Genomic DNA, 25,522 nt, shown 5'->3' with positions numbered 1-25,522 from the left:
CAATGAGACACTCAACAGGCAAATTATGTACACAGCTAGAACGGCTTGTGCATTTGTCCATGACGCAGCTCAGTGGAACTCAATACACAATGATGAGACCACAAATGGTTAGAAAACAGTTATAGAACTTATTTGACTCTTTTCTTACAAATGGTCAATCCCATATTTGTTAATACTGTTTGATCATACCTCTTGGGGTTTTGTGGGGAAAGCTTCTTTAGACTCTCTTATTCTGATTCACCTCAAGTCACAAAAATCTAAATAAAGCTCTTCCCCAAATGTACAATAATATCATATAAGTAATAATCACTATGCATAAAACAAAAAATTAAATCAGGAGATTTAGGGTAAATTAATGACGTTTTTTGTACATCCGAATTTTACAATTTACTGTAATGTAACTCCAACACAAACAAACAAATAATATAAAAATTTGAATGGTAACAGACTTGCATGTGATGGAGCAACCACAGTTTAAGTAACTCAGCTCACCTTAATTCACACTATTTGATTACACCATTTGATTACATTAACCCAAACTTCTAACTATGTTTTGGTTTGTCTATTTATCAGACCAGACAGATGGCCATCCTAAATGTTAAAGTAAGAAAAAGTAAAGATAATTTCATTGAGCAGAGACCAACTAATGTCTGAAACAGTTGACAAGCATTACCAGAAGCGGTTTATTTAGGGATCAGCTCTGTACATTAGCAAGAGAAATATGTCAAAACTGCACAGTGGGAAATCAGTGTGTGTATATTTGTCTGTCTGCCTGGGGACAGAATAATAAAAGTCTTTCCTAAAAATAGAAGTAAGAAGCAATAGAGAATTAACTAACTAATAAACTAATACCATGGCAACACTTGGACTTTTCAGACAGTATATAAAGCAGTGGAAACAACATCTGCTGAAATCCAAACAATCTCAAAACAGTATAAATCAAAAATTTGTTTTATACAAGCTTTTTGAAAGGATGTTACACTTGGTTGTTAATGTGGATCAAGTACTTAGAACTCTTTATGCAGACATACAGCATATTATGAAGGTCTGTGTACTACACACCTTCTCTGATCGAGAGATGGAGCAAGTAAATGAGAGAGAATCTGGTGGGAATCTGTGTGTATTTGTGGCCATGATGCTGTTCAGCTTTGTTTTATGATGCCACAACCATGGACTTATTTGTGAATATGTATACATTGTGTTGGAGTCCACATTCAGCATCTCCTTTAAAAATTGTTCCTGGAAAGAATCCCCCTCATACACGCATGAGATGGAAAAAACTACACCACAAGTGCCAAAATTAACTCCCCAAATATGTATCTTTCTTCTCTATACATCCGTTTTTCAACACAAACTCGTCTTGTATCAATAACACCTCTTTTATGATATTGTTCAGAGAGCAGCTGATGTGGAAAATATGTCACTCTCAGGCCAACATAATCAAACAGACCGTTTACCCCTTGATGCATCAAAAACTGAAAAGGTGGGGGAAAAAACTGGCAAGGAATACCAGGCATGGTTTGAAACACTGTTAGCGGATACCAAGGATACCTCAGGGATATTCATGAGAGCGTTTACAGGATTTGATGATTCACTTAAGAATGCTCTGTCATAAATTATAGCAGGGGGAAAATGGTAGAGCGGTGGATATTAATTATTTTTGCAGTTGAGATTTTGCAATTTGGCGGCAGGGTTACAGTATGTTAGGTCTAGAAATGTAGACTCAACAGGAACTCAAACAACCCGTTGTGTGTATGTGTACGTGTATGTATTTGTGTGTGTGCACATTCTTGTCTGGGTATTTGGAGGTTCTTCCAGTTTCCATTTAAATCTAATGTTAATTTTGCAAAGTAAAATTTCTTATTTGTTTCCTACATTAATATGTGGAGTTAAGTGCAAATAAGCCATTTGTAGGTGGTTTTCACCTAAAAGTGTAGCAATTTGGCTCTGTGGCATTATCAAAACATTGCTGGTTTTTGATTAGCCTGTTCGTGAATTTCCGAAACACAGCAGGAAGAGTCAAAAGCGATCTTATTAGACTGTTCAGTAATATTAAACAGAAAAGTGTTCCCTTATTGGTCAGAGTAAAAATAACCCAACTCTAACAAATTAGGTAGCGCCTTATTCATAAATATTGTATAAATGACTCTTCCCTTGCAATCCTACGTTTCGGAAATCTGCTTCCCATCCTGCCTGACACAGCAACATTGACTGAGTTTTGGGCGGGACTATCTGTTTGTTCGCGACTTTGTATGAAAACAGTGATTATTTTAGCAATTCCATTGGTGTCCTTAGTGGTGCAGAAATTACATAAGATTTAACTTGCAGAGTGAAGGTCAGTTTTTCAGAGTGTTTGTATGTGTGCTCTTATGTGTATGCGCAAGTACATGAGGTTCAGTGTGTGTGGTAGCCCACTTGAGTGTGATGGATAGAGAAGTTCAGGTGTTGTCTGACCTTACACTGGCTGGTCTGTATTCAGCGCTCGGCGCGCTCTGACAGGCTCATGCATCATCACAGAGCCGCTTTTGTTTGTTTGCCTCTGATGAGCCCTGTGTCCAATGTGTACAGAACATCCCCGCTTTTTCCACTGCCATTGGTGTGCAAAAAGACATCCCTCAAATGACGTCTGTTTAGAATGCCTCATTTCATTTCAAAACTGCTACATTGATCATAATATTTTTGAGCCAAGGTCCATTTCTGGAGTATTTCCTCAGAAGAGATGCCTTCAGTATGAAAGCAAAATAAGGGATTAGTTATATTAAGTACTACTAAATAAAGTCCTGGTACTTTCATTTGAATGGAAAAGCAGCATTCTGCATGCTACCATTTAGTATTTCAGCACTGGAACATTTCACAGCGCGTGTTAACATGCATGACACCAATTATGCCGACAACGTATATGGTTATGGAAGCGACCTAGATGGCTTTTCTTTATTGGGGTGATGTAAACACATTCTTACTGGCTTATCCAATGTTCTCAAGCATTGTGCACATGCCTGTATAAGTTTCATGTAAACATGGTTTTCTTGCGTTATCTGAGTTTGTTTCTTGTGTTATTTTTATTTTATGTAGTTATTAGCATATTGGTGTGTACTCAACAAACTCCGCAAATGGCTGATCCTGCTTTGGCTTCATTTGTAACTGTTTTCTTAGTGGAGCTAAAGTAGACAAATTAACTGGCCATATTGTGTCTAAAATGTAATTTACTCAACATTATCTTATTGTTTATGGAACTGTTTAATAAAAGCACTCACAATCATGCTGTTATACTGAATATCATAATGTAAATCAGCAAAACAGCACTCTTGCTCTTATGTTGCATAGATCGTGTATTTTTTTGTTTGTTTTTTCTCTGGATATATATTTGCTCATAATTCTTATCAGCTGTGTCCTAGCTGGGGTGAGCATGTGTTATCTTACAGCATAGCACTTCAGAGATATATATAAAAAAAAAAGAGGCCAATGTCTTAATGACCTGCGGCTTCACATCTGATTAAGTCCTTGGCATTGTAGTGTATGGCCCCTTAACCTCATAAATAGGTCAGAAGTTCAACCAGGTGAAGGTGGTGTTTTACACAGGTGTGTCTCAATGAGGTTCATTCAGACATTCACTTCTCATCACTCGCGTGAGCTTTGAGAGCCTGTTATTCATTCACTTTGAGTTCCTTCATCCACTCAAAATGGAGGTGTTGACAGCCGAAGGGAGAGCGTTACCACCCTCCTCCACTCCAATACACTGCCCAAACCTTCAACAACAAAACTGTCCTCTGTGAAAGACAAGATCTCCAGGTGTGCAGTAGATATGAAGTGTAATAGATGCATGGGTGAAGATGAAGACCCTGCTTAAGGGCAGATTAGAAGGAAAGTTGATGCAACTGTTGATGGTGCAGGGTGTACGCAGCTTGCAGGCAATGTTTTGATTCTGCTCTTGAAAGCTAAAATATTTTGTTATGACAGCAAGGAACTATGGCTGGATAATGGATTTTATCGGTGCATAAAACTGGGTCGATCAATGTAATTAATAATAAAAGAATGTAAACAGTTTCAAGAAAGGAGGTCCAACTTTGAGCATATCCAGAAGAATAACAGAGCATCAAGAGGGGGAATTATCACACAGGCATTTTAACTTGTATGTTTACAAGTATGCAGATATATCTCTCATCCCTCTTCTATTTCCAGTTTGTATAAAGATTTTCAGAATGAAAAATGCCTGAACCTTTTACCCTTCTGAAAAGACCAGCTTAGACCTACATACATTTCCATGCTTGTTAGTGCTGGTTTGGTTCTGGCCTAGCAGGTGGAATGCCATCATAACCATGTTGATCAACAGCAAGAAATGGTGGTCAACCAGCGTATTATTTCTGATGAAGCTTGTTGACCAGAGGAGGCTTGTTTTTGCATACATCTGCACACTTCTAACGGTTTTTATTAGTTTTTCTACATGCACTAGACATTTGTTTTTGACCGCTGTGCAACATCTTGCTGTTTTTTTTTTTTTTGGCATTTTAGATGCGGTGTCAAGTTAAAAAGAACTTTTGACACCTACTTTCTGTTCAATTCTTTGCACTGCACCTAGCAGTTTTTTTTTGTTGACAGAACATGTTCTGTCTGAATGATTCCTTAAGACTGGTAGGGACAGCAGCATACATTGTCCAGCATTCAAAACACAGCATTTGCTGATGACCAGTATTGCTGGTCTTTTTTATACTCATTAAAAGACTATTTCCATTCATTAAAAGACTGTTTTCCATTCAGACAATAGTGACATGTGGTGGGTGAGAAAAAAGATTGTTACATTATACAAAAGAAATCTAATAATTTTCATGTATTTTGAATGATTGTAACAACTGGCTGAGAAAGGAACAAAATAAAACACAGGGAATCCAAACTAATATGAAAGGGATAGTTCACCCAAAAATGAAAATTCTCTCATAATTTACTCACCCTCATGCATTCCAGATGTGTATGACTTTCTTCAGCAGAACACAAACAAAAATTTGGAAGAAAATCTCAGCTTTGTTGAACCACTCAATGCAAGTGGATGGTGATCAGCACTTTAAAGCTTCAAAACGCAAAGACAGTCATAGTAAAAGCAATCTATTAATCTCCAGTGGTTAAATTAATGTAGTCTTAAGTGATACAATATCTTTGGATAAGAAACAGATTAATATGCAAGACCTTTTCACTATAATTGTTTACTTTAGATCGCTCTTCAATGCATGTCCATGAGGGATCCAGTTCATGTTGCCTCTAGCATGACATAAGCTGTAAGCTGGCATGTTGAAATGAAAGCCAAACCAATGAAGCTTGTGAACAGCATTCTCTTGTAAACAAATCAAACGGCACTTCCATGTTGTATTGTGTCACTTCTTGCATAAATATGCCAATCCACTTATAGTGAAAATTACTTATATTTATCTGTTTCTCACCTGAAGTGATTGTAGTGCTTTGGAATACATTCATTTAACCACTGGAGTCATATGGATTAAATTGACTATGACTGTCTGTGCTTTTTGGAGCTTTAAAAGGCTGATCACCATCCACTTGCATTGCGTGGACCTACAGAGCTGAGATATTCTTAAAAAAATCTTCATTTTTGTTTAGCAGAAGAAAGAAAATCTTACACATCTAGGATGGCATGAGTGTGAGTAAATTATGATTTTTGGGTGAAATAACCCTTTATGTAAGACATCAATCGCAATACACAAAAATCAACTTTTACACATAGAATGTATTTAGCTGAACCCGAGATCCACAGTCCTAACATAAACTTATATTATCTATTATAAGAAAACAGGATGGTTGAAAAGTGTCACGCTCTGTAACTTGTATGTGTGTTGCCTAACAACATTCAACAAAAAATGGTTTGGTACTTTTACAAGATGACTGAAACTCCCAAATACTTAATGAAAATCCAAATATACTGGCATAAACCATACATTAACACACACTTGCACACATTTATTAGAAATGTAGGAGTGTTTAAACAACATTGTGGTCATTCTTATGAAATAGCAGGGTGGTGTTCACAAATAGACCATTGAAGTCTCAAAATTGTCAACACAGATTAAGACAACATTGCGACTGCATTCATGGAAGTGATGAAATTCTCCTCATGGAAAAGGCAATGAATACATTAGACCAAAAATTTTGCAAAGGTTCTTTGACATAGTTTGTAAATATTGTCAAACTTTTTGAGCAAAATTTAGCTTTCAAAAACAGATTTAATGCTTTTGCCGTGGACCTGCACCACCCTAGAAGTAGGATAACCTCTACTGGAGGTTATAGTCCATTGTCAAAGTACAGGTATGAAGTATTTATCAGAATAGTGCTTTCCAAGTTCAAATTCATGTGAGTTGGAACCATGAGGTGAAGTGAACCATATCTTTTTTAATCTTCTATGAAAGGTTTTCACAGAGCATTGATGGATGAGTCAAAATACTAAAAAAGAGTAAAAAAAAATAAAAAAAATTAGTTCATTGCTTCAAGTGGTTTAGTGCAATCAGAAGCACTGATCATCAGGATGGATCATTGTTGCCAACTTAGCGACTTTGTCGCTGTTTTTAGCGACTTTTCAGACCCCTTTAGCGACATTTTTTCAAAAAAGCGACTAGCGACAAATCTAGCAACTTTTTGGACAAACCTTAGCAACTTTCCAAATTCCAAGTATCGCCAGTACTGCAAGCGTGAGGTCTTACTTCCCCGCTGCGTCTGCTCTGTTCAGTGAGCGGCTGAGAGGAGCAGCACATTCCGTTGACTGCACGCCAGCGGTCATAGACATGAATGAGCTGCGCATGTGCATGCTGTGTTAGCAGGAACCAATCAGTGATCACATAGCAGCTGCCTTCTCCTTTGTTTTAATTCAAAACATTTAATTTGACCGTTTTTTCTTGGCATGCGCTTATATTCACTACTAATCAGAGTTTTTTAGTTCATTCCGGTTCGGTTTCTGAACTCTCCGACTTCAGATCGTATATTTACAGACTCTATACATTTTACTTATCCAAACACAACAATAAACCTTCTTCAAACTCATAAACATGTAACGTTAGCTAAGTTCCGTTCCGTTGTCTAACAGAAAATATGTAATTGAGAACCGTTTTACTGGACATTCGGCTATATACTTTAGGGGAGATAAACACATCTGATGGTTTAGGGGAGATAACCGTTATTATAAACTGAAGTAGGCTACAGTACCGACAAATTAGGCAGAATGCAAATACGACGCGATGACGTCATTAATATGCTAATGACGCATGACGTCATCTGGCGACATTTAGCTACTTTTCGAGCAGGCTTTAGCTACTTTCCATTGAAAATAGTTGGCAACACTGGGATGGATTGATTGACTGTAAAATATAACTAATCACGCGCAAAGCATTAACAAATGGACAAGTTGTTTGCAGACTGTTAATAATGTTCATAAAAAACATTGTCCTCAACCAAATACATTTCCCATAAATCTTAAAAGGACAGTTCACCAAAAAATGTAATTATTTAGTCATTTACTCAACCTCATGCCATCCCAGATGTGTATGACTTTCTTCTGGAAACAAACAAAGATTTTAGAAGAATATCTTAGCTCTGTAGGTCCTCACAATGCAAGTGAATGGTGACCAGAACTCAGAAGGTCCAAAAAGCACAAAGACAATATAAAAGTAATCCATACGACTCCAGTGGTTAAATCCATGTCTTATGAAGTGATATTATAGGTGTGGTTAAGAAACAGATCAATATTGAATTCCTTTTTTGCTAGCACTCTCCTTTGACCAGCCTCAAACAGTAGGTGGCAAAATGTGAAAGTGAAAGTACCTTCCACACTAGAATGTTTTAGTGAAAGTAAAAGTGTATAGTTACAGTTTTAAAAAATACTTAAATATTGATCTGTTTCTCACCCACACCTATCATATTCCTTCAAAATTATGGATTTAACCACTGGAGTCTTAAGGATTACTTTTAGATTTTTGCTTTTTTGCTGCCTTTTGGACCTTCAAAGTTCTGGTCACCATTCACTTGTATTGTGAGTACCAACAGAAATATTCTTCTGCAGAAGAAAGACACATCTGGGGTGGCATGAGGGTGAGTAAACAATGAGAGAATTATTATTTTTTGGGGTGAACTATCCCTTTAACTGTATGATGTACAGTTTTTAACCTTTTAAGGGACATTCTCTGCTATCTGCAGCCTAGGGATATAGAAGAACAACCAGGTATCCACAACAGTCACTTCACAAAGATAATTTCAGTACTTTACAGGGTTGCCAACTCTCACGCATCTGGCGTGACACTCACGCATTCAGCCTCAATCTAACGGTGAGGCTGAATGCGTGAGTGTCACACCAGATGCGTGAGAGTTGGCAACCCTGACTTTAAATCTCAGATGTATTCCAGTTTAAACTTCTTTTAACCATAATTCAACCACGAGCCTTTGGATGACCTCTTCAGAGATGCTTATCTGTCTTGTGTCTTCAAGCAGAAGCAGACAAATGTCCAGACAGTGACTGCAGTATTTATGTTCTATTGGTGTCCTTTCCTGAAAACATATATTGGAGTGGGCTTGATGGATTTTCCTGTTTCTATTCAAACTTTGCTCAAATGGAACTTGAGAGGAAATGAATGAGACTAGGCAAATCAGACTTCTTATCCTTCCTTAGGAACTGTGACCTGTGGAAGCATGTGACTAGGAATTATAGTCATAATATGTGAGAATTCTTGGAAAAAAAATAAAAATGGGTTGAAAAGGGGTCTGACACATGTCGTCTGTGAATGAACTGAAGAACACTTTTCAAGAAAACTTTCAATGGAGCTCAGTAGAGTTTATTTTTTAAAGAAATTAAACGATTGGCCTACATACGGTACGTTTGGTTCGACTCAGCCATAATTGTTATTCACTACCCACAGATCTCCTGTTTTTCTTTTTCTGGTTGGAAATTTTCATGTAATTTAAACCATTTCTTATTTTTATTTTTTTGGTCTCAAATCTATGTCTACTGTACATTTGACCAAGCTTATACACATTACTATTTTTGCCTTGTACTTTCCCCAATTCCCATAATGACACTGTATTAGTCATCTGAATTGATGGCACAATGAGTTTTATTGTGTATCTTTCTAAAATGGCTTATTCTGCATGTACAACTTTCAATTACAAATTTTGTGATACTCTTACAGACTCTTAACTGAAGGCATGATCAAATGGTTAAAATCAATGGCAACAAATACCATAGGCATCATCATCCTTAAAAATACAGTTTTATGGCTGTTCCTTATAGCAGCCCTTCCACTACTCATAATTACGCATCACATGGAGAAATTAGTTGTTAGTTAAGTAGCAGTTGAGAAACAGCTGCTACTTTTGTCTAGTGGGTGCTGAGGAGCTGATGGACAGCCAATGGGTGTTCACACAAACAGGGAAAAGCTGACTTCATACCACTCTGTGAAAGCCAACACTAGGAAAAGGAGAGAACCATGGGCAGGCGTGATATTGTCAGTAGATGAACTAGGAGTTAGTTTTCAAGTGCGTTTGATCATGTTTTAGCAGTTATTTGGCTTGATGTTGAAAAGATCGGTTAACATCTGAATATTGCAAAATTGCTTTAGGCCAGTAAATGAAATGCACATCAGGTTTCTGAAGCAATTTTAAGTTTACACTCAGTAAATGCTTTAAATCTGAATATAAGAATGTATGCCTCTTGAGCAAGTATGGCAATAGTGTCTTGGAGTTTAACTCCCTTTTTGTTTTCTGCCAGCACTGTGACTAAAAACAAAGTTTTGGTATTCTGTGAGTAACTTTGCAACAAGGCCTCTTTTATGGATATTTTGAAGTCAATAAGAATTTACAGCAAACCACAAATGCTGCTCTATACTACTCTATTATCTACCACTCAGGGATAAATGGAATTCACCATGCTGCAATACTTCTGTGTTATATGGCTAATATGGAAATAAAATGTAGTCTACATTACTTAAAGCAGCAAAGGATATAAAATTGAAATTCATTGACAAATGCTGATGAAAATCACATGTGTAAACTATAGAGATGAATAGTAGAACTGCATCAATACGTGAACGAAGGTTGTCATACTTGACTTAAATTAATCAAATGTATTCCATCTAATTTTGAACTGAATGACAACTATAATGCCAAGACAATTATAATGCCAACTAAAGCAGGTGTGTTTGTGTATATATTTAATTATTTAATAAAAATAACATGGAAATGTACGGAAGCGGATTAGGGCCAAGCAATAATAAAAAAAAATAAAGCCATCTCGAGATTAAAGTCATTATAATGCGAGATTAAACTCGTTAAATTTCGAGAAAAAAGTCGAAATACAATCTTGAGAATAAACTCATTAAATATCGAGATTAAAGTCATTATAATGCGAGATTAAACTCGTTAAATTTCGAGAAAAAAGTCGAAATACAATCTTGAGAATAAACTCATTAAATATCGAGATTAAAGTCATTATAATGCGAGATTAAACTCGTTAAATTTCGAGAAAAAAGTCGAAATACAATCTTGACAATAAACTCATTAAATATCGAGAGAAAAGTCATTATAATGCGAGATTAAACTCGTTAAATTTCGAGAAAAAAGTCGAAATACAATCTTGAGAATAAACTCATTAAATATCGAGAATAAAGTAATTATAATGCGAGATTAAACTCGTTAAATTTCGAGAAAAAAGTCGAAATACAATCTTGAGAATAAACTCATTAAATATCGAGAATAAAGTCGTTGTGTTTCGAGAAAAAACTCGTTAAGTTTAATCTCGCATTATAATGACTTTATTCTCGATATTTAATGAGTTTATTCTCAAGATTGTATTTCGACTTTTTTCTCGAAATTTAACAAGTTTAATCTCGCATTATAATGACTTTAATCTCGATATTTAATGAGTTTATTCTCGCATTATAATGACTTTATTCTCGAGATGGTTTTATTTTTTTATTATTGCTTGGCCCTAATCCTCTTCCGTAGAAATGTGAATAGTCTCCATGCAGCAGAAAATAGTTCAGTTAAGTCAAAATTAATCATTATGAAAAGTTATTATTTTTGCTGCTGGCATGTTTACAAAACTCTCTGCTGAAGTGGCCTGTTGCTATGTAGGTGACACATTCGCTTTGCTTAAATTACTGTAGAAAGAAAGCAAGAGGGCTTTATACATCAAGGAGAATGACTACTACGATAAGTCATCGCAGTACTGTAAGCAAAGTAATTAAATGGATATTTATCAAAAAAAAAATTTACTTTATGAAAACAATTACCCCTATGCAAATATTTAGCTTAGTATATCTCCACCCCCTCGTGAAGCTTAACGGAAGTGATGGATTATAGTTTAAAAGTACTTAAATATTGATCTTTTTTGCACAAAAGAGATCGTATCGCTTTAGAAGACATTATTTTGTCTGATAGATGACGTTTATGCTGACTGTCTGTGATTTTTGGATCTTCAAAAGTGAAATCAACATCCACTTGCATTTTAAGGACGTACTGAGCTGATATATTTTTCTTTAAATGTGTTCTGCTGAAGAAAGAAGGTAATAAACTAATTGGATATCATGAGGGTGAGTAAATAATTAGATAATTTTTGGGTAGACTATCCCTTTAAATATTGATCTGTTTCTCACTCACCTATCATATTGCTTCAGAAGATATGGATTTTACTACTGCAGTCGTATGGATTACTTTTATGCTGCTTTTATGTCCTGTTTGGACCTTCTGAGTTCTGGTCACCATTCACTTGCATTTTGATGACCAACAGAACTGAGATATTCTTCTGTAAATCTTCATTTGTATTCTGCCAAGGAAAGAAAGTCATTCACATCTGGGATGCATGAGTGTAAGTAAAATGATGAGAGAATTTTAATTTGTGACTATTAAAACCTCTGGTCAATATTAGTAGTGACACCAGGGTGTTACTATAATACACTACCAAGACACCAAATCAATCAAAACAAGAAGAGAGAGAGAGAGAGGAAAAAAAGAAAAGGGTTTAGCGGTCCTAAAATAAATGCTTTTCAAGTCTACCAAAGAATGGAATGTTGTGGTTTGTTTACTCTCTTTCCATACTTGACTAAAATTACATTTAAAAACATGAAATTACATTTATGGTTACTTGGCAGCCAGATTTAGTGATCTTGTTAACTTCAGCCATCTAAGATGCCACTAATTTCATTTGGAATTTTTAAATGTATTGTTGTTGCTGTTTTAGTGATTCAAATGTGTGAGTTGTGTTGGGTTATTGGAAGATTAGATCATGCCCAAGGTATTTTAGGCAGAATTATTCATTGAATTTGCTCCATAATTAATTTTATTCCACCCAAAAATGTACTTTAATGAACAGAAACTTAACTGCTGAACAGGCTCAAGAAAACTGCAACCAAGGCCATGCAAAAAGTAATATTCAAAGTGGTCATAAAACATTTCTCACAACCTCTGAGCTATCTGAATGACATCATCTGCTAGAGTTTGAAGAAGAAGAATTAAACTTTACAAATTTCCATAAAAAGACAACATTATGTTAAATGTTATGTGCTTTGAGAAACTAACCTCAGGACTTTTGATGAACATCAAAGCAAAGGAAAAATGTTAATGGAAATGATTGGCCATTTACCACAGTTGAGGTTGACAATTGTATGGCAAATAATAAAATGCTAAAGCTGTGAAAAGACGCCACACTCCCGCCAGTGCTTCTTTATGGGTCTGTGTAGATTGGATTAGTGATGAAAAAACCACACGCAATTTGGTATTAAATCCTGAAATACCATTTAAGGGGGACCACACATGGAGATGTTAAACTTCTCCTTTTACACTCATATCCACAAAAATACACTCCACACAATCCTCTTCGTTAGACGCATACACCGTTATCAATATTCTATCATTAAACAGTTAACAAACTTAATAAAATACATCTCCAGTTACATTTGGATAAACTGTGTTATGCTACGAAAAACCTCTCGCAAAATCGACCGTTGCTTCTGGTCCTGCTAATCAGAGAATCACATCAGTCTTTCACATTTATTCAGCATTACTCGCTTCCAACATTCATATGAAAGCTATGCCATAACTGGAAATTACTGGTATACATTCTGTGTAATTGTGCAGTAGCACTGAACTGCTACGTGACTTGCACACGCTTTGGAAAGCCCTGCTAATATGAAAATAAACACAAATGATTTATGAAGAATGTGATAAGAGGAGCAAAGAGGCAGAATTTGATAAAGAAAACAAGGCTTTCACATTCAGTTTGTGATGCCTGGGGGTTCATTCTGACAGTTTACGCTTCACAAGATCTAGCACGCAGATAAACGATACCATTTACCAGCTGTTCAGTTAATTGACATCCAAATGGTTCGTACTGAAAAGTGCCCCAAAAACAACAGCCGTCTGGTCAACTGAAAGTAACTCTGAAACAATCGTTTTTAAAAGTTATTTTTCGTTTTAGCTTTGATAAATCACGTCATTGTTTATTCACACCGAGCACATTTTTGTGTCCGTCTGCGCACATTTTTACAGGAGCGCTGTTTTTTTTTTTAGATGCCATATCAAATAGAAAAATAACTTTGTGTTAAACGCGCCTCGAGACACTTGCGTTCTGCGTTGACTATTTTTTTTTCCAGCGCAGAATACGTTCGGTCTGAACGGCCCCTGTCAAAGAGACGGGCTTTGAACGCTTGCTATTGGTTGGAAGTACTAGTGACGTCAAAGCAGAGCGCTGTGAGAGGTGAAAGGTGAACCGCATGGGTTCGGATGATGAAGCGGGCTGCAAAACAAGCACACTGTACATTTTTTCGTTGCATTGAGTTGATTTAGGGACAAATCGTTCAAATACACACGAGGTAGCGATATTAGTTACTTAATGGGTTTTAATCATTTTACATTACAACGTTAGTAACTTAACTCTCAGATAAGTGAGACGGCTAGTCGACACAAAATTGTTCATATAAAACAAACAAAACAAAAACCATCGTAGAGTCGCATTTCTATTGTGTATAGTCAGTGAGATAGATGGTCGAGAGACCGGAGGACCTCAATCTTCCCAATGCTGCCATAACACGGATTATCAAGGAGGCAGTAAGCGTTAGCAAGGCTACTTTATTAGTCCGTTTAATTACAGCATCTAAAAAAAAGTTATATTATGAAAATGTATATATCAAAAATATTATGTCATCATTTACTCACCCTTATGTTTTTCTTGTGTTTGATTTTGGCAGAATGTCATTAACTGTCTTTTGTTGCACTTTTTTCCCACCCAAACTATGAAAGTGAATAGTGACTGTAATAGGGATAGGCGGATCGACCCTAAAAGTATCGATACTTCCGATTAAATATCGATTCTAAATTATTTATTTATTTTAACCAGGGAGATTATTTGGTTACCACGAACAATAATCATGAGCTTCAAAGTGAAATAAAATTGATTAGCCTATATTAGCAAATATTTGTTCAGGATGTGAACTGTTTCTTCTCCACTCATCTTAACATTCATAAATGCTGAAAACACAAGCAGACAAGCGCTTGTTACGTCACACGACTCGTGCAAACAATAGAGATCAGTGCATTGTAGAGGTAATAATGATGGAAAATCAGAGAAACGGCTTCTGGTGTGTAGTCTAGGGCATACACAGGCATATACCGTATGCCCTCCTATCTGTTTTAGGATTTTACGTGTGCCCACCTGAAATAAGTGATGATACGTGTGGCCACCAGAACAACGAGTCAAGTCAAGTGGTTTTTGTCGTTTCAACCTTTTACAGTTAGTACAGTACACATTGAAACGAGACAACGTTCCTCGAGGACCATGGTGCTACATAAAACAACATAGGACAAACCCTAAACCACATGAGACTACACAGACACAATTAGCATACCTATATAGTGCACGTGCAAAATGTTCGGGACAATACAATACATTACTAACAATGAACAGGACAATAGACTCAGTAAGAGACAGTGCAGCGCCGTCTAAGACACAGTAGTGCAAAAGATGAGTGTCTTAAAATGCCAAATGTAAACATAACATACTATGAGATGGTGTTCTATGCACATAGCAGTTATTGAGGTAGCAGCCAGCTATAAAGTGACAAAAATCAGTAAAGTGCAACTCAGGACACGTGTGTGTGTCAGTCCAGTCTGTGTATTGAGAAGTCTGAATGCTTGGGGAAGAAGCTGTTACCAGTGTTGCCAACTATTTTCAATGGAAAGTAGCTAAAGCCTTCTCGAAAAGTAGCTAAATGTCGCCAGATGACGTCATGCGTCATTAGCATATTAATGACGTCATCGCGTCATATTTGCATTCTGCCTAATTTGTCGGTACTGTAGCCTACTTCAGTTTATAATAACGGTTATCTCCCCTAAACCGTGCTCATACTGTTTTTATATAAGTATATAGCCGAATGTCCAGTAAAACGGTTCTCAATTACATATTTTCTGTTAGACAACGGAACGGAACTTAGCTAACGTTACATGTTTATGAGTTTGAAGAAGGTTTATTGTTGTGTTTGGATAAGTAAAATGTATAGAGTCTGTAAATATACGATCTGAAGTCGGAGAGTTCAGAAACCGAACCGGAATGAACTAAAAAACTCTGATTAGTAGTGAATATAAGCGCATGCCAAGAAAAAACGGTCAAATTAAATGTTTTGAATTAAAACAAAGGAGAAGGCAGCTGCTATGTGATCACTGATTGGTTCCTGCTAACACAGCGTGCACATGCGCAGCTCATTCATGTCTATGTCCGCTGGCGTGCAGTCAACGGAATGTGCTGCTCCTCTCAGCCGCTCACTGAACAGAGCAGACGCAGCGGGGAAGACAGACCTCACGCTTGCAGTACTGGCGATATTTGGAATTTGGAAAGTTGCTAAGGTTTGTCCAAAAAGTCGCTAGATTTGTCGCTAGTCGCTTTTTTGAAAAAATGTCGCTAAAGGGGTCTGAAAAGTCGCTAAGTTGGCAACAATGGCTGTTACACAGTCTGGCCACGATGGCCCGAATGCTTCGGTACCTAATGCCAGACGGCAGGAGGGTGAAGAGTTTGTGTGAGGCGTCGTCCACAATGCTGGTTGCTTTGCGGATGCAGTGTTTTTGTAAATATCTTTGATGGAGGGAAGAGAGACCCCGATGATCTTCTCAGCTGTGCTCAGTATCCTCTGCAGGGCTTTGCGGTTAACGAGTATTTGACCCGGAACTTTTAAAATGTAAAATAACGCAATGCCGCAGCTCCGTTGAGTGAATTGTTTTATTTAAAAAAATGTAAAGGCACATAGATGCACTGGCAAGACAGACAGTCGGAATAAACAGATCCACCAATCAGAACGTTCATTTCGGACGCGATTGGATATTTGCGAACCAATCATATTTTCCGTTTCAGTAATGGGCGGGACAGCACATAATAGTAAACAAAAATAAAGTTTATGTAGGCTATAAATGGTAATAATTAATACTCAAATTTATTGCATATAATGTATTCATTTAGTTAGAATAATGTATTAATTTTCTTAGTAGCCTAATAAAAGGAACAATAATGATACCTATTAATTTAATACATATTTAACATTAAAGGTGGGGTATGTGATTTTCTTTTTTGACCATTTTTTCAAAATAACTTGAAATCCTATTCCTAACCCACTTACTGGCTGTAAATTAGAAGCACTGAAATGAAAATTAAGCAATTTAATCATCTGTGGAACGAGCAGGACTCGAAAAACTCCAGCCAATCATTTTCAAGACCATCTAGAATCATTGGACAGAAAATGTGTCAATCAAACGGTCGTACCATGCCCCCTCCCCCACCACCCTGGCGCGCGTGTCCCGTTCGTGCGCATACTCAAAGCTCGTGACCCAGTAACAGGAAGCGATTGTATTTATGTATGGAGAATAGAGCTTTTATAGTGCTAGTGGGGTTGTTCCACATTTCTATGAATCCTGTTTTGAATAGAAGACCGCTGTACAGACGCCAGGGCTGGCGATGTTCTTTTTTTTTACAGTTATGAGAAAATCAGCTCTACACCTTTCAAGAGTGGTATGCGACCCCCTCCTCCTGCCGTGTCAACAATTTGCTCTGAAAAATTGTCTGACAGGTGAATGCACTGTTTGACTAGTGAGTCTAGAACACTGCGCATCTGAGTTTTCGCTCGTGCATGATTGCGCGTCCATGTTTTTCGAATGGGTGGAGTCAGGGCCAGCGTTGGAGGAGAGAAGGTAGGACCTTAGAGTTGTGTATTTTCAAAATCTGCCGGCCGTTTTGCAAATCACATACCCCACATTTAAGTTACCATACCATTGTTCTTAGCAGTGCACTCTACACCATGCCAGTAAGAAAGTTAGAGTCTTACACGTTTACATGAATTGTGCATAAATGTAAATACATTTGAGATCAGGTGCATGCGTTTTTATTTTTCTCCCCAGTTTTGCCACCTCTTCAGACACTACTACTGCTTCTGGAGTAACTTCACACTAAAATAACATATCAAAAGGTGACATTTCTTATAATTGTGTGTAGTTGTTAAAAAAAAAAAAAAAAAAGTTAACCATGGTTTTACTAAAGTAATATTGTAGTAACCATGGTTAATTATCCAGTAACTAAATACCATGGTTAAACTATAGTTACTGTAGTGAAATGGTTAATTTTTGTAAGGGTAAACTAAACAGAAGCCTAATAATTTTCTGTTTAGGCTATAAAAATAATGACTTGAATTACTAAAAATATTCTTTTAAATTACCCATTTTATCCCAAGTAATCACAACAAAATGTAACAGAGGTATCTGTATTGAAGATATTGGACTTGAAATTATTGGAATATAAGTGGTATAGCCCATCCCCAGACTGTAGCTGTCAGTCTCTTAACATTCTGCTTATTTAATATATATTTTAGACCAAGTTTGTAACATGAGGGTTATTAAAGTAGAAAAGTGAAATATTCTTTTAACGTAAACCACTGAGTCAAGAAAATGACCACTGACTCCAATAAGATAAGCCAGTATTATATGAAATGTTCTACTGGTGTATTCACTTTGATTAGTTACCAGATGGAGTAAATGTGTTGGAGGCAAGAAGAGCGATATCTCAAGCAGCTAGTGTTTTCGTTCTCTATGCAACATCTTGGTAAGTCAATATGGGAGGCAAGTTTGGTTTTAATTTGTGTTATAAAATCAAAGCCGATTACCTGCCCATGCATTTTTATTTTTTGGTGTGACCAGTGCAAACAATGTTTGCAATGAAGTCAAAAAGACACTTAAGTGCTGGAGATGTGATGGAGGGGAAGAGGATGTGGAGAACTGAGACAGCAGGATTGGTTTCATTTGCTCAGTCAGTCCTAGTTTCTATAACCAAATGTAATAGTAATTTCCACTTTAGTAGTGGGAAAAGGATAAAAAGATGGCACTTAGATTGGACCAAGCCCATGGTATAGAATACGGTTTCACTCAAGTGGATTAAAGGCAGCAGTCACAAATGATATGCCGAAGCTTGATGTACATCCAGTTATTAAATAGTTTTATAAACCCATACGGTTTCGTAATATTTGACTACATGCAACATTTCCAAAATAAAGTTTTTCTATTTAGTTCAATTTTGTCTTCAGTAATTTATATTTTTTAAAATCATAAAGAACTCCGGAATCATTTAAAATGTTTCTTAACTCACTTTAAAAGGGTTACTTTAAGCATAACACAAAAAAAAGCTTAATACAAACCAACTGAAAATATTGATCTAGAACACGTGCTCACGAGTTTGTGTCTGATATTTAAAGTGCATTCAAAATACAGGACCCACCAATTCATTATATGCCTCTAATTGATGGAAGTAATTGACAGACTTTAATTATGACCCAATTTTTATTTTATTCTTTTCATCTGCAATCATTGCATAATATTCCTGCAAGAAAGAATAAAGTTGAGTTAAAACCAATTAAAAAGGCAAAAAATAAATCCAAGCACAATGTTATTGATACATACAGATGGGCACTCGATTTGACAGCTATTGCTGTAGTTAAATGGTGACCGCCAACTGTGCAGCCCACAGACATGCCAAGACGCTCCGTAAAATGGTACCTAAGAAGCAGAGACAAGAGCAGGTTTAACCAATCATCATTAACAGAATTCATTCATGCATGCATGCATGGTTATTACACATGTTGTTCCAGGCCTTTTGGCACAGGGTTACCCATTTAACGGAGCAGCCCTGCTTCCTAGAGCTGGGTCATTATCAGCCTCCACTGGATTATACATTGTCACTTTTACAGACAAGCATAGTGGCGGGAGGCTGGTCATAACATTTTCCGAAGATGCAGAAGTTAAAAATATAAACCCAAAAAGGTGTTTGTATGTGTGCAACTACGTACCAGAAAGCTCCCTGGCAATAGAGGATGATCTCATGACATGGGCAATGTTGACAATCACAAAGGGAAACACTCCCAGAGTGCTTAAGCAAGAGAAAAGAAAACACATAAGGAAACATAGCACACTAGTATCATTTATACATGAAAGCAACTAGTTACTGATATTTTATAGTCACACACACACACACACAAAAAAAAAAAAAGACAGCAAGCACAACTAGAATGTAAGGTTTACTCCTCCAAGGAATTTGTTCCAGGCCTTTCGGCACAGAGTTACCCATCAAGTTGGGCAGTACTGCTTCCTAGAGCTGGGTCATTATTAGCCTCCACTGGATTATACATAGTCACTTTCGCAGACTAGCATAGTGGCGGGAGGCTGCTCAACAGAGCAGGACCACATACTCTACAAGGTGGCTTACAGTGAAGATGGGGCTGGGCGATAAAACAATATTGATACATCACAATAAAGAAAATCCAGGATAAGCTTGAGAAATGTTCTACATTTACTGCGCGTCGCTAAAACAAAAGCAGTTCGGCTTTCTTAGGCGGCTTCCATTGGGACGGACGAAATCCGCTCAAATCACTCACAGCGCTGGTAGAGAGCTTGCTCCGAAACCGCTGCCAATCCTACGATCCACCTTACAAGTATGATGCTCTGCTTTCCTAGGAATTAATTGAAAATGCTCTCAGCTTCGCTCACAATGCACCAGTGGTAACTTAGGGTCAGACTGGATGAACTTGCTAATGCTAGCTGCCTTGCTAACAATTAGGTTACATCAGACACCAGATTGATTCCATCCGCAAGACGTGTGGACAATAGCTCTGATCGTTCTGTGCTGTAATCTTGAATATTGTTCTCGAACACCAAACATTTATCATTTCTGCCCTGTCCCACTCCACACACACGTTCTTTTTCCTGCATGTGTGTAGACATGAAGCGCTGCATGAGTTACCCTGGTTTCAAACCCCCTTTAGACTAAAACGTTTTTCCCCTTCTAAATGTATCTTTATTAATCAGTATGTTACGAGCCTTTAATAATAAAATCAATTTGTTCTAATTTTGTGAAAATTAATTAGATGTCTGGAATGGATAAGGAAAGACTAAAATTACTAGTTGGTAGACTAGTCTCTCACTTTAATGAAATTATACAAATGTTTTACATTTTTCTCAGGACAACCCTGAACCCACATTCAGCATCATTCCTGTCAAAAGGGCTTCTATGTCCCCATACTTGGGTATCTGAATCTAAACAAATATAAAAAAATATTTCATTTTAATTTAAAAATATTCAAATACTGGACTGCTGTCACAATGCTTCAGGACAAACAGATGATCTTTTAATATTAATTTTCAATTGATACATGGTAAAATTGGTCAAAGATCCCACAGACCCCACTGCTTGGGCCGTCTCTGGAACCCCTGTGCAGTTTTGTAGAGACTATTTTGACTTTAAGTTTCTTATCTTCTGTCAACTTTGGGTGGGGGGGGGGTGCAATGTGTAAATGTATATCGTGATATAAATTTTGGCCATATCACCCAGCCCTAAATGAAGAACCACCAAGTTCAGCGCACACGCAATGTGAGAATTCCTACAATGCATTCACATGGGGTAAAAGGCAACTTACTGTTCTTGATCTTCCAGTCACATGGAGGATCTTTCAGGGCCTTGATGAAGGCAGAGGGTGATGGCACAACTTCAATTTGGGATGATTACAAAACTTGTAAACATCTTAGGGGTAGAGAACCTCACAAGCTGACACGCAGAGTGAATCTCAGAGGCATACAGCTGCTTGCCCATTCTGAAGAGTCAGCTTCTACACCGTGATCTACAGGACCTTCCAGTCACTGGTGGCCTTTGCAACGTCAACCACCTTTTTGGGGGTCTGAGAAGAGAAAAAACAAAAAGGTAAAAATGCAGAATGGATGAGAATCACTGCTTTGTGATAGGACCAGTTTGTTCCAGGCCTTTCGGCACAGAGTTACCCATTAGGTTGGGCAGCCCTGCTTCCTAGAGCTGGGTCATTATTAGCCTCCACTGGATTATACATAGTCACTTTCACAGACTAGCATAGTGGCGGGAGGCTCTACAAAAACAGGAGCAGAACCACATACTCTACAATATGTATACATTGTTAGAAGGTAAGAGAAGACCCAGTGAGGAAGTGGCACCAACCTCTCCTCCGGAGTAGCTCATGTACACTGCATAAAAAAATGCAGTGTAGAGCAGGCCAATTAGAATGCCAAATTAAACTTTTAAAAATGATAAACACTAGATTTTATTACCCAAAGATCATTCTACCACAAAACTAAAACTTCTTTCAATGAAGTCCAACAAAGGCTAACATACAGCATAAGCTCCTAAAATTAAGTGAATCTTATATGGAACAAAGTTAATTTAGCATTTGTGCAAGGAACCAGCAACAAATGGAGAAAATGAAGCTATAAAATAAATCCTGGAAAAAACAAAGTTACAAATTAATAGATACGGGGTACTGCACAAACACGTAGCCTGAATTAAATAAATTGATGTATTTGTTCTGATTGAGCCCAAGAGCGGACATGTGTTAATTGCTTGTGGTAGACAGCATACGGAGGTACCAGACACTTGCATGAGATAAATAGGTTAATTCAACAAAGGCTCCTTGATGCGTCTCAATTTCTATACAACAGCCCAACCTGGAGTATATGCAATGTGTTGAGTTTCCATAGACAGTTTATGTAGTTGGAACCATCTGATGCTCAAGTAATGTACAAAAGGAATAATTTACTCACCCTCATGCAATCCCAGATATGATTGACTTCTTGTGCATTCTGAAAACAAAGATTTTTTGTAAAATGTCTCAGCTCTGTGCAAGTGAATGGTGGCCAGAATTATGAAGCTCCAAAAAAAACAAGGAAAAAAAAAAAAAAAAAGCATATTTTATGCTGCCTTCATATGCCTTCTGTTGCCCCAGTTCTGGCCACCATTTACTTGCATGTTATGGACCTACAAAGCAGAGATATTCTTCAAGAAACAAAAACTTGTATTTCGAAGAACTAAGTCATACACGTCTGAGATGGCACGAGTGAGTGAAATTTCGTTTAAAAAGTGTACGATTTTAACAAAAGAACTCCCAACGACTTTCCAAGTCACGTGTAATTTCTTAAGGTCTTCTAAAATAAATAATAAAATAAAAAAAGTCCTACAGACAATTTTTAACCGAATAAGGGCAATGAGTTTAAGATCCCGTATTCATTATGAATTAAACATGAATCAATTCAGCAGCCTTTGTCTTCTATTTAATGTACGCTACGACACAGAGACTATGGCGTTATGGTGCCAAGTATCACGCCGTTTCAGCCACTTCTATTGATTTCCTGATCCAACATAAATTAATGCTTCATTATCCCGTACAAACACAATCAGATGTTGACTAAAATTTATCATAACTAAACACGTTAAGCGGGGCATAGCATGCAGCAGCACGCGGATGCCCGCGAGACCGTTTCACCACGTTGAACGGTCAAATGTTAAACATTGCACGTGCTATGTTCAGCGGCTACTACATAAATCAAATTCTAATTGGCATATTTCTGAATATCACATTGAACCGTTAAAATGCATGCATGCGTTAAAGTGCATGGATTCACTATAACTAGCAAAGATGTTAACAACAGCAATCACGAAAACGTTAAGTGCATACTTCACACATCTCAGTCGAACTAATTCTTCTAGGTTTTCGTCCAAATAGTCAAATGCCTCGAAAGCTACAATTAAATCCTGCTTTAAAGTAAAGCGTTGCAGCTTCACCTTCAAGCACCTTATTCTCTGTGACACATGAGGCCTGAACTCAGACATATCCGCTCGAAAACTACAATAACAAACCCAAAACGTTACCGTATTTCACACATACCAATTTGAATCTCGTTGGAGTCGAATTTAGGAGGCATGTTGTGTCAGCTGAAGTCGTACTCAGTTTATCATGAATTTGTGAGGATATCGGTTTACTGATACAACTTCGGCACTTAAGAGAAAAAGGAAAAGGCCGAAGCAATGTTGCACCACGCTTATATATGTCACAAATATCGCGAGATCTGAGCAAGCGTTTACATTGCGGTGAATAATTACGTCATTCATAACGCCCGAGAAGTTGTTCTTGCTTGGTGTGTGTACAGTCCGAGAGGGAGTTCACTAACTAGACAACACTGGGCAGTTCATTGATATTGAAACCTTCTGGAGGTATGTCTCAAGAAACTAATGTTTTTTTTTATATAAAAAAGATGTTACACTGACTATTTATCGAGTGTATTCGTCTTTTCGCGTCAATGTTGCATTACCCTGTTTCCAGGCTAAGGTTGATCAAACCAAAGTCACATAAAATGGGTCGTTTTTTATATAAATGTCTGAGTGATTGTGAGTATCTGTGAGAGAGCGAGTACATTGGTCAATGTGCATATATGTTTTTTTGTTTGTATCGCTTAAAAGCATTACTTATATTCCTTGATTCCATCCCACTTTGTTACTGTCGGATTGATAGCGCCTCAGTTAATCAAGTGTCACGCTGGACAGACAGTGGCTTTTGTGGATGTTCTGGAATTTTAACCAGTCAAACAAAAACTAAACTCGCTGGCTTCAGGATGTTTCTGTTCTCTAAAAAGAAGAAACCCAGCGAGGACTCCAAGAAACGCCTGGAGTACCAGCTGTGCTTGGTGAGTTTGTAACTGCATCCCAGTGTGCCCACATTTGTTTATATGTTTCAGATTACTGTCTCATGTATCAGCAATGAACATATTTGTAGCAACATTCTACAGTCATAGGACATTGTTTGAGACCCTAACTCATCTATGTTTTGTGCAGGCCAAAGAAGCAGGTGCTGATGACATTCTGGACATTTCTGCCTGTGAACTTTCAGGGGTGAGTTACGGAAACCATAACCTAATGACTTAACATTTTTTTACTTAGTTAAAGGGATAGTTCACCCAAAAATGAAAATTCTTTCATCACTTACTTACACCCTCACATGCCATCCCAGATTTCTTCTGCGGAACACAGATGTTTAGGATAATATCCCAGCCCTGTTGGTACATTCACTGCAAGTAAATGGTGACGAAAATGTGAATCTCCAAAAAGCATAACAAGGCAGCATAAAAGTAATCCACACGACTCAAGTGGTTAAATCCGTGTCTTCAGAATAAATATGATAGGTGTGAGTGAGATGCAGTATAGAAACCGTATCAATATTTAAGTAAAAATTTTATACTATAAATCTCTATTTTCAAGCAAGCCCTCCTTAGTGTTCTTCTTTTGTTTTCGTGACTCACATTCTTTGTGCATTTCTCACCCACACCCATCATATCCTGTATGAACAGGGCCGGTTCTAGACATTTGGAGGCCCTAGGCAAAATGTATGTTGGAGGCCCCCCACCATGCCCTCCTCCCCTCCACCTTTCAGAATTCACGAGTTCACACTTACATCAAATTAAATAGAGTAAAGATTATGCGTATTTGGCATGCTGTCCAGGGGAGGGCTCCAGGCTCTGAATTTTGGCCAGATTTACACAGTATTACATTGGATTGCATTGTATTTTGGATTGTGTTGTTTACATCCAATAAGAGATTATTAAAAATCAAAGTGAGGAGATGGGGGCGGTGGAGGGATGCTGATAAACTGTCAATGAACAGAGTTAAGTCTGCAGTATATATACCACTTATTTCGTTGATTATCTGAATGTGCTCCTCCCGAACTTTGTTAATAAAACATCATTTAATAAAAAAGACTTGAAAACAAATATGATTCCTAACCATTTTATTTATACAAAACCTGTTATAAGTATTTTTATATTTTTACTTAAATGTGCATATTAATGTAACTTTAATTAAGGTAAACAAAAAAAAAATCATCTGAAAAGTCATCTGGACCAGCACTTATTATTCTTATTCCATGGCCACCTACAGAGGCACTCTTCTGCTTTTTTTTTTTAAGCAAACTCATCAATAACTACTTCATAAGAAATCTGCTGTGCGAGTTCTCTGTTAATACTGATTAAAGCAAGTCCACTAAGCCGTTCCTGAGTCATTGTGGAGCGCAGGTAATTTTTTACAAGCTTCAGTTTTGAGAAACTTCTCTCGGCAGCTGCTACGGTTACTGGCAGGGTAACTGCAATTCTGAGAGCAATCCAGAGGTTTGGAAATATCTCC

At 37.3% G+C, this 25,522-nt stretch overlaps 1 protein-coding gene, 1 long non-coding RNA gene and 3 other non-coding genes across 6 annotated transcripts in view; 1 reads left to right on the top strand and 4 right to left on the bottom strand.

Moving 5' to 3' along the window:
• Window positions 1-18,809: 18,809 nt before the first annotated feature.
• LOC127642895 (uncharacterized) lies at window positions 18,810-23,376 on the bottom strand. The gene is made up of 5 exons (XR_007970435.1): window positions 23,238-23,376; window positions 20,970-21,227; window positions 19,347-19,426; window positions 18,961-19,056; window positions 18,810-18,880 (listed from the first exon to the last, which is right to left on the bottom strand). It is a non-coding gene; the product is annotated as an uncharacterized LOC127642895 (long non-coding RNA).
• Window positions 19,138-19,264, bottom strand: LOC127643340 (small nucleolar RNA SNORA65). The gene has a single exon (XR_007970492.1). It is a non-coding gene; the product is annotated as a small nucleolar RNA SNORA65 (small nucleolar RNA).
• Window positions 19,590-19,716, bottom strand: LOC127643341 (small nucleolar RNA SNORA65). Its single transcript, XR_007970493.1, has one exon. It is a non-coding gene; the product is annotated as a small nucleolar RNA SNORA65 (small nucleolar RNA).
• On the bottom strand, window positions 21,297-21,423 carry LOC127643339 (small nucleolar RNA SNORA65). The gene has a single exon (XR_007970491.1). It is a non-coding gene; the product is annotated as a small nucleolar RNA SNORA65 (small nucleolar RNA).
• Window positions 23,377-23,466: 90 nt separating the features above from the next.
• The window catches only part of LOC127642914 (E3 ubiquitin-protein ligase LRSAM1-like), a 27,778-nt gene continuing 25,722 nt past the window's right edge, over window positions 23,467-25,522 (top strand). For both annotated transcript variants that reach the window (XM_052125361.1, XM_052125360.1), the window contains exons 1-3: window positions 23,467-23,563; window positions 23,862-24,033; window positions 24,182-24,238. In XM_052125361.1, coding sequence (XP_051981321.1) covers window positions 23,962-24,033; window positions 24,182-24,238 — 129 coding nt within the window. In that variant the 5' untranslated portion in view covers window positions 23,467-23,563; window positions 23,862-23,961. The remainder of the gene's footprint in view (window positions 23,564-23,861; window positions 24,034-24,181; window positions 24,239-25,522) is intronic.

Source organism: Xyrauchen texanus, chromosome 4 (genome assembly GCF_025860055.1).
Source record: "Xyrauchen texanus isolate HMW12.3.18 chromosome 4, RBS_HiC_50CHRs, whole genome shotgun sequence".
NCBI classification, from domain to species: Eukaryota; Metazoa; Chordata; class Actinopteri; order Cypriniformes; family Catostomidae; genus Xyrauchen; species Xyrauchen texanus.
The sequence above is the reverse complement of the archived record's forward strand: the minus strand, read 5'-3'. Positions and strand labels throughout refer to the sequence as shown.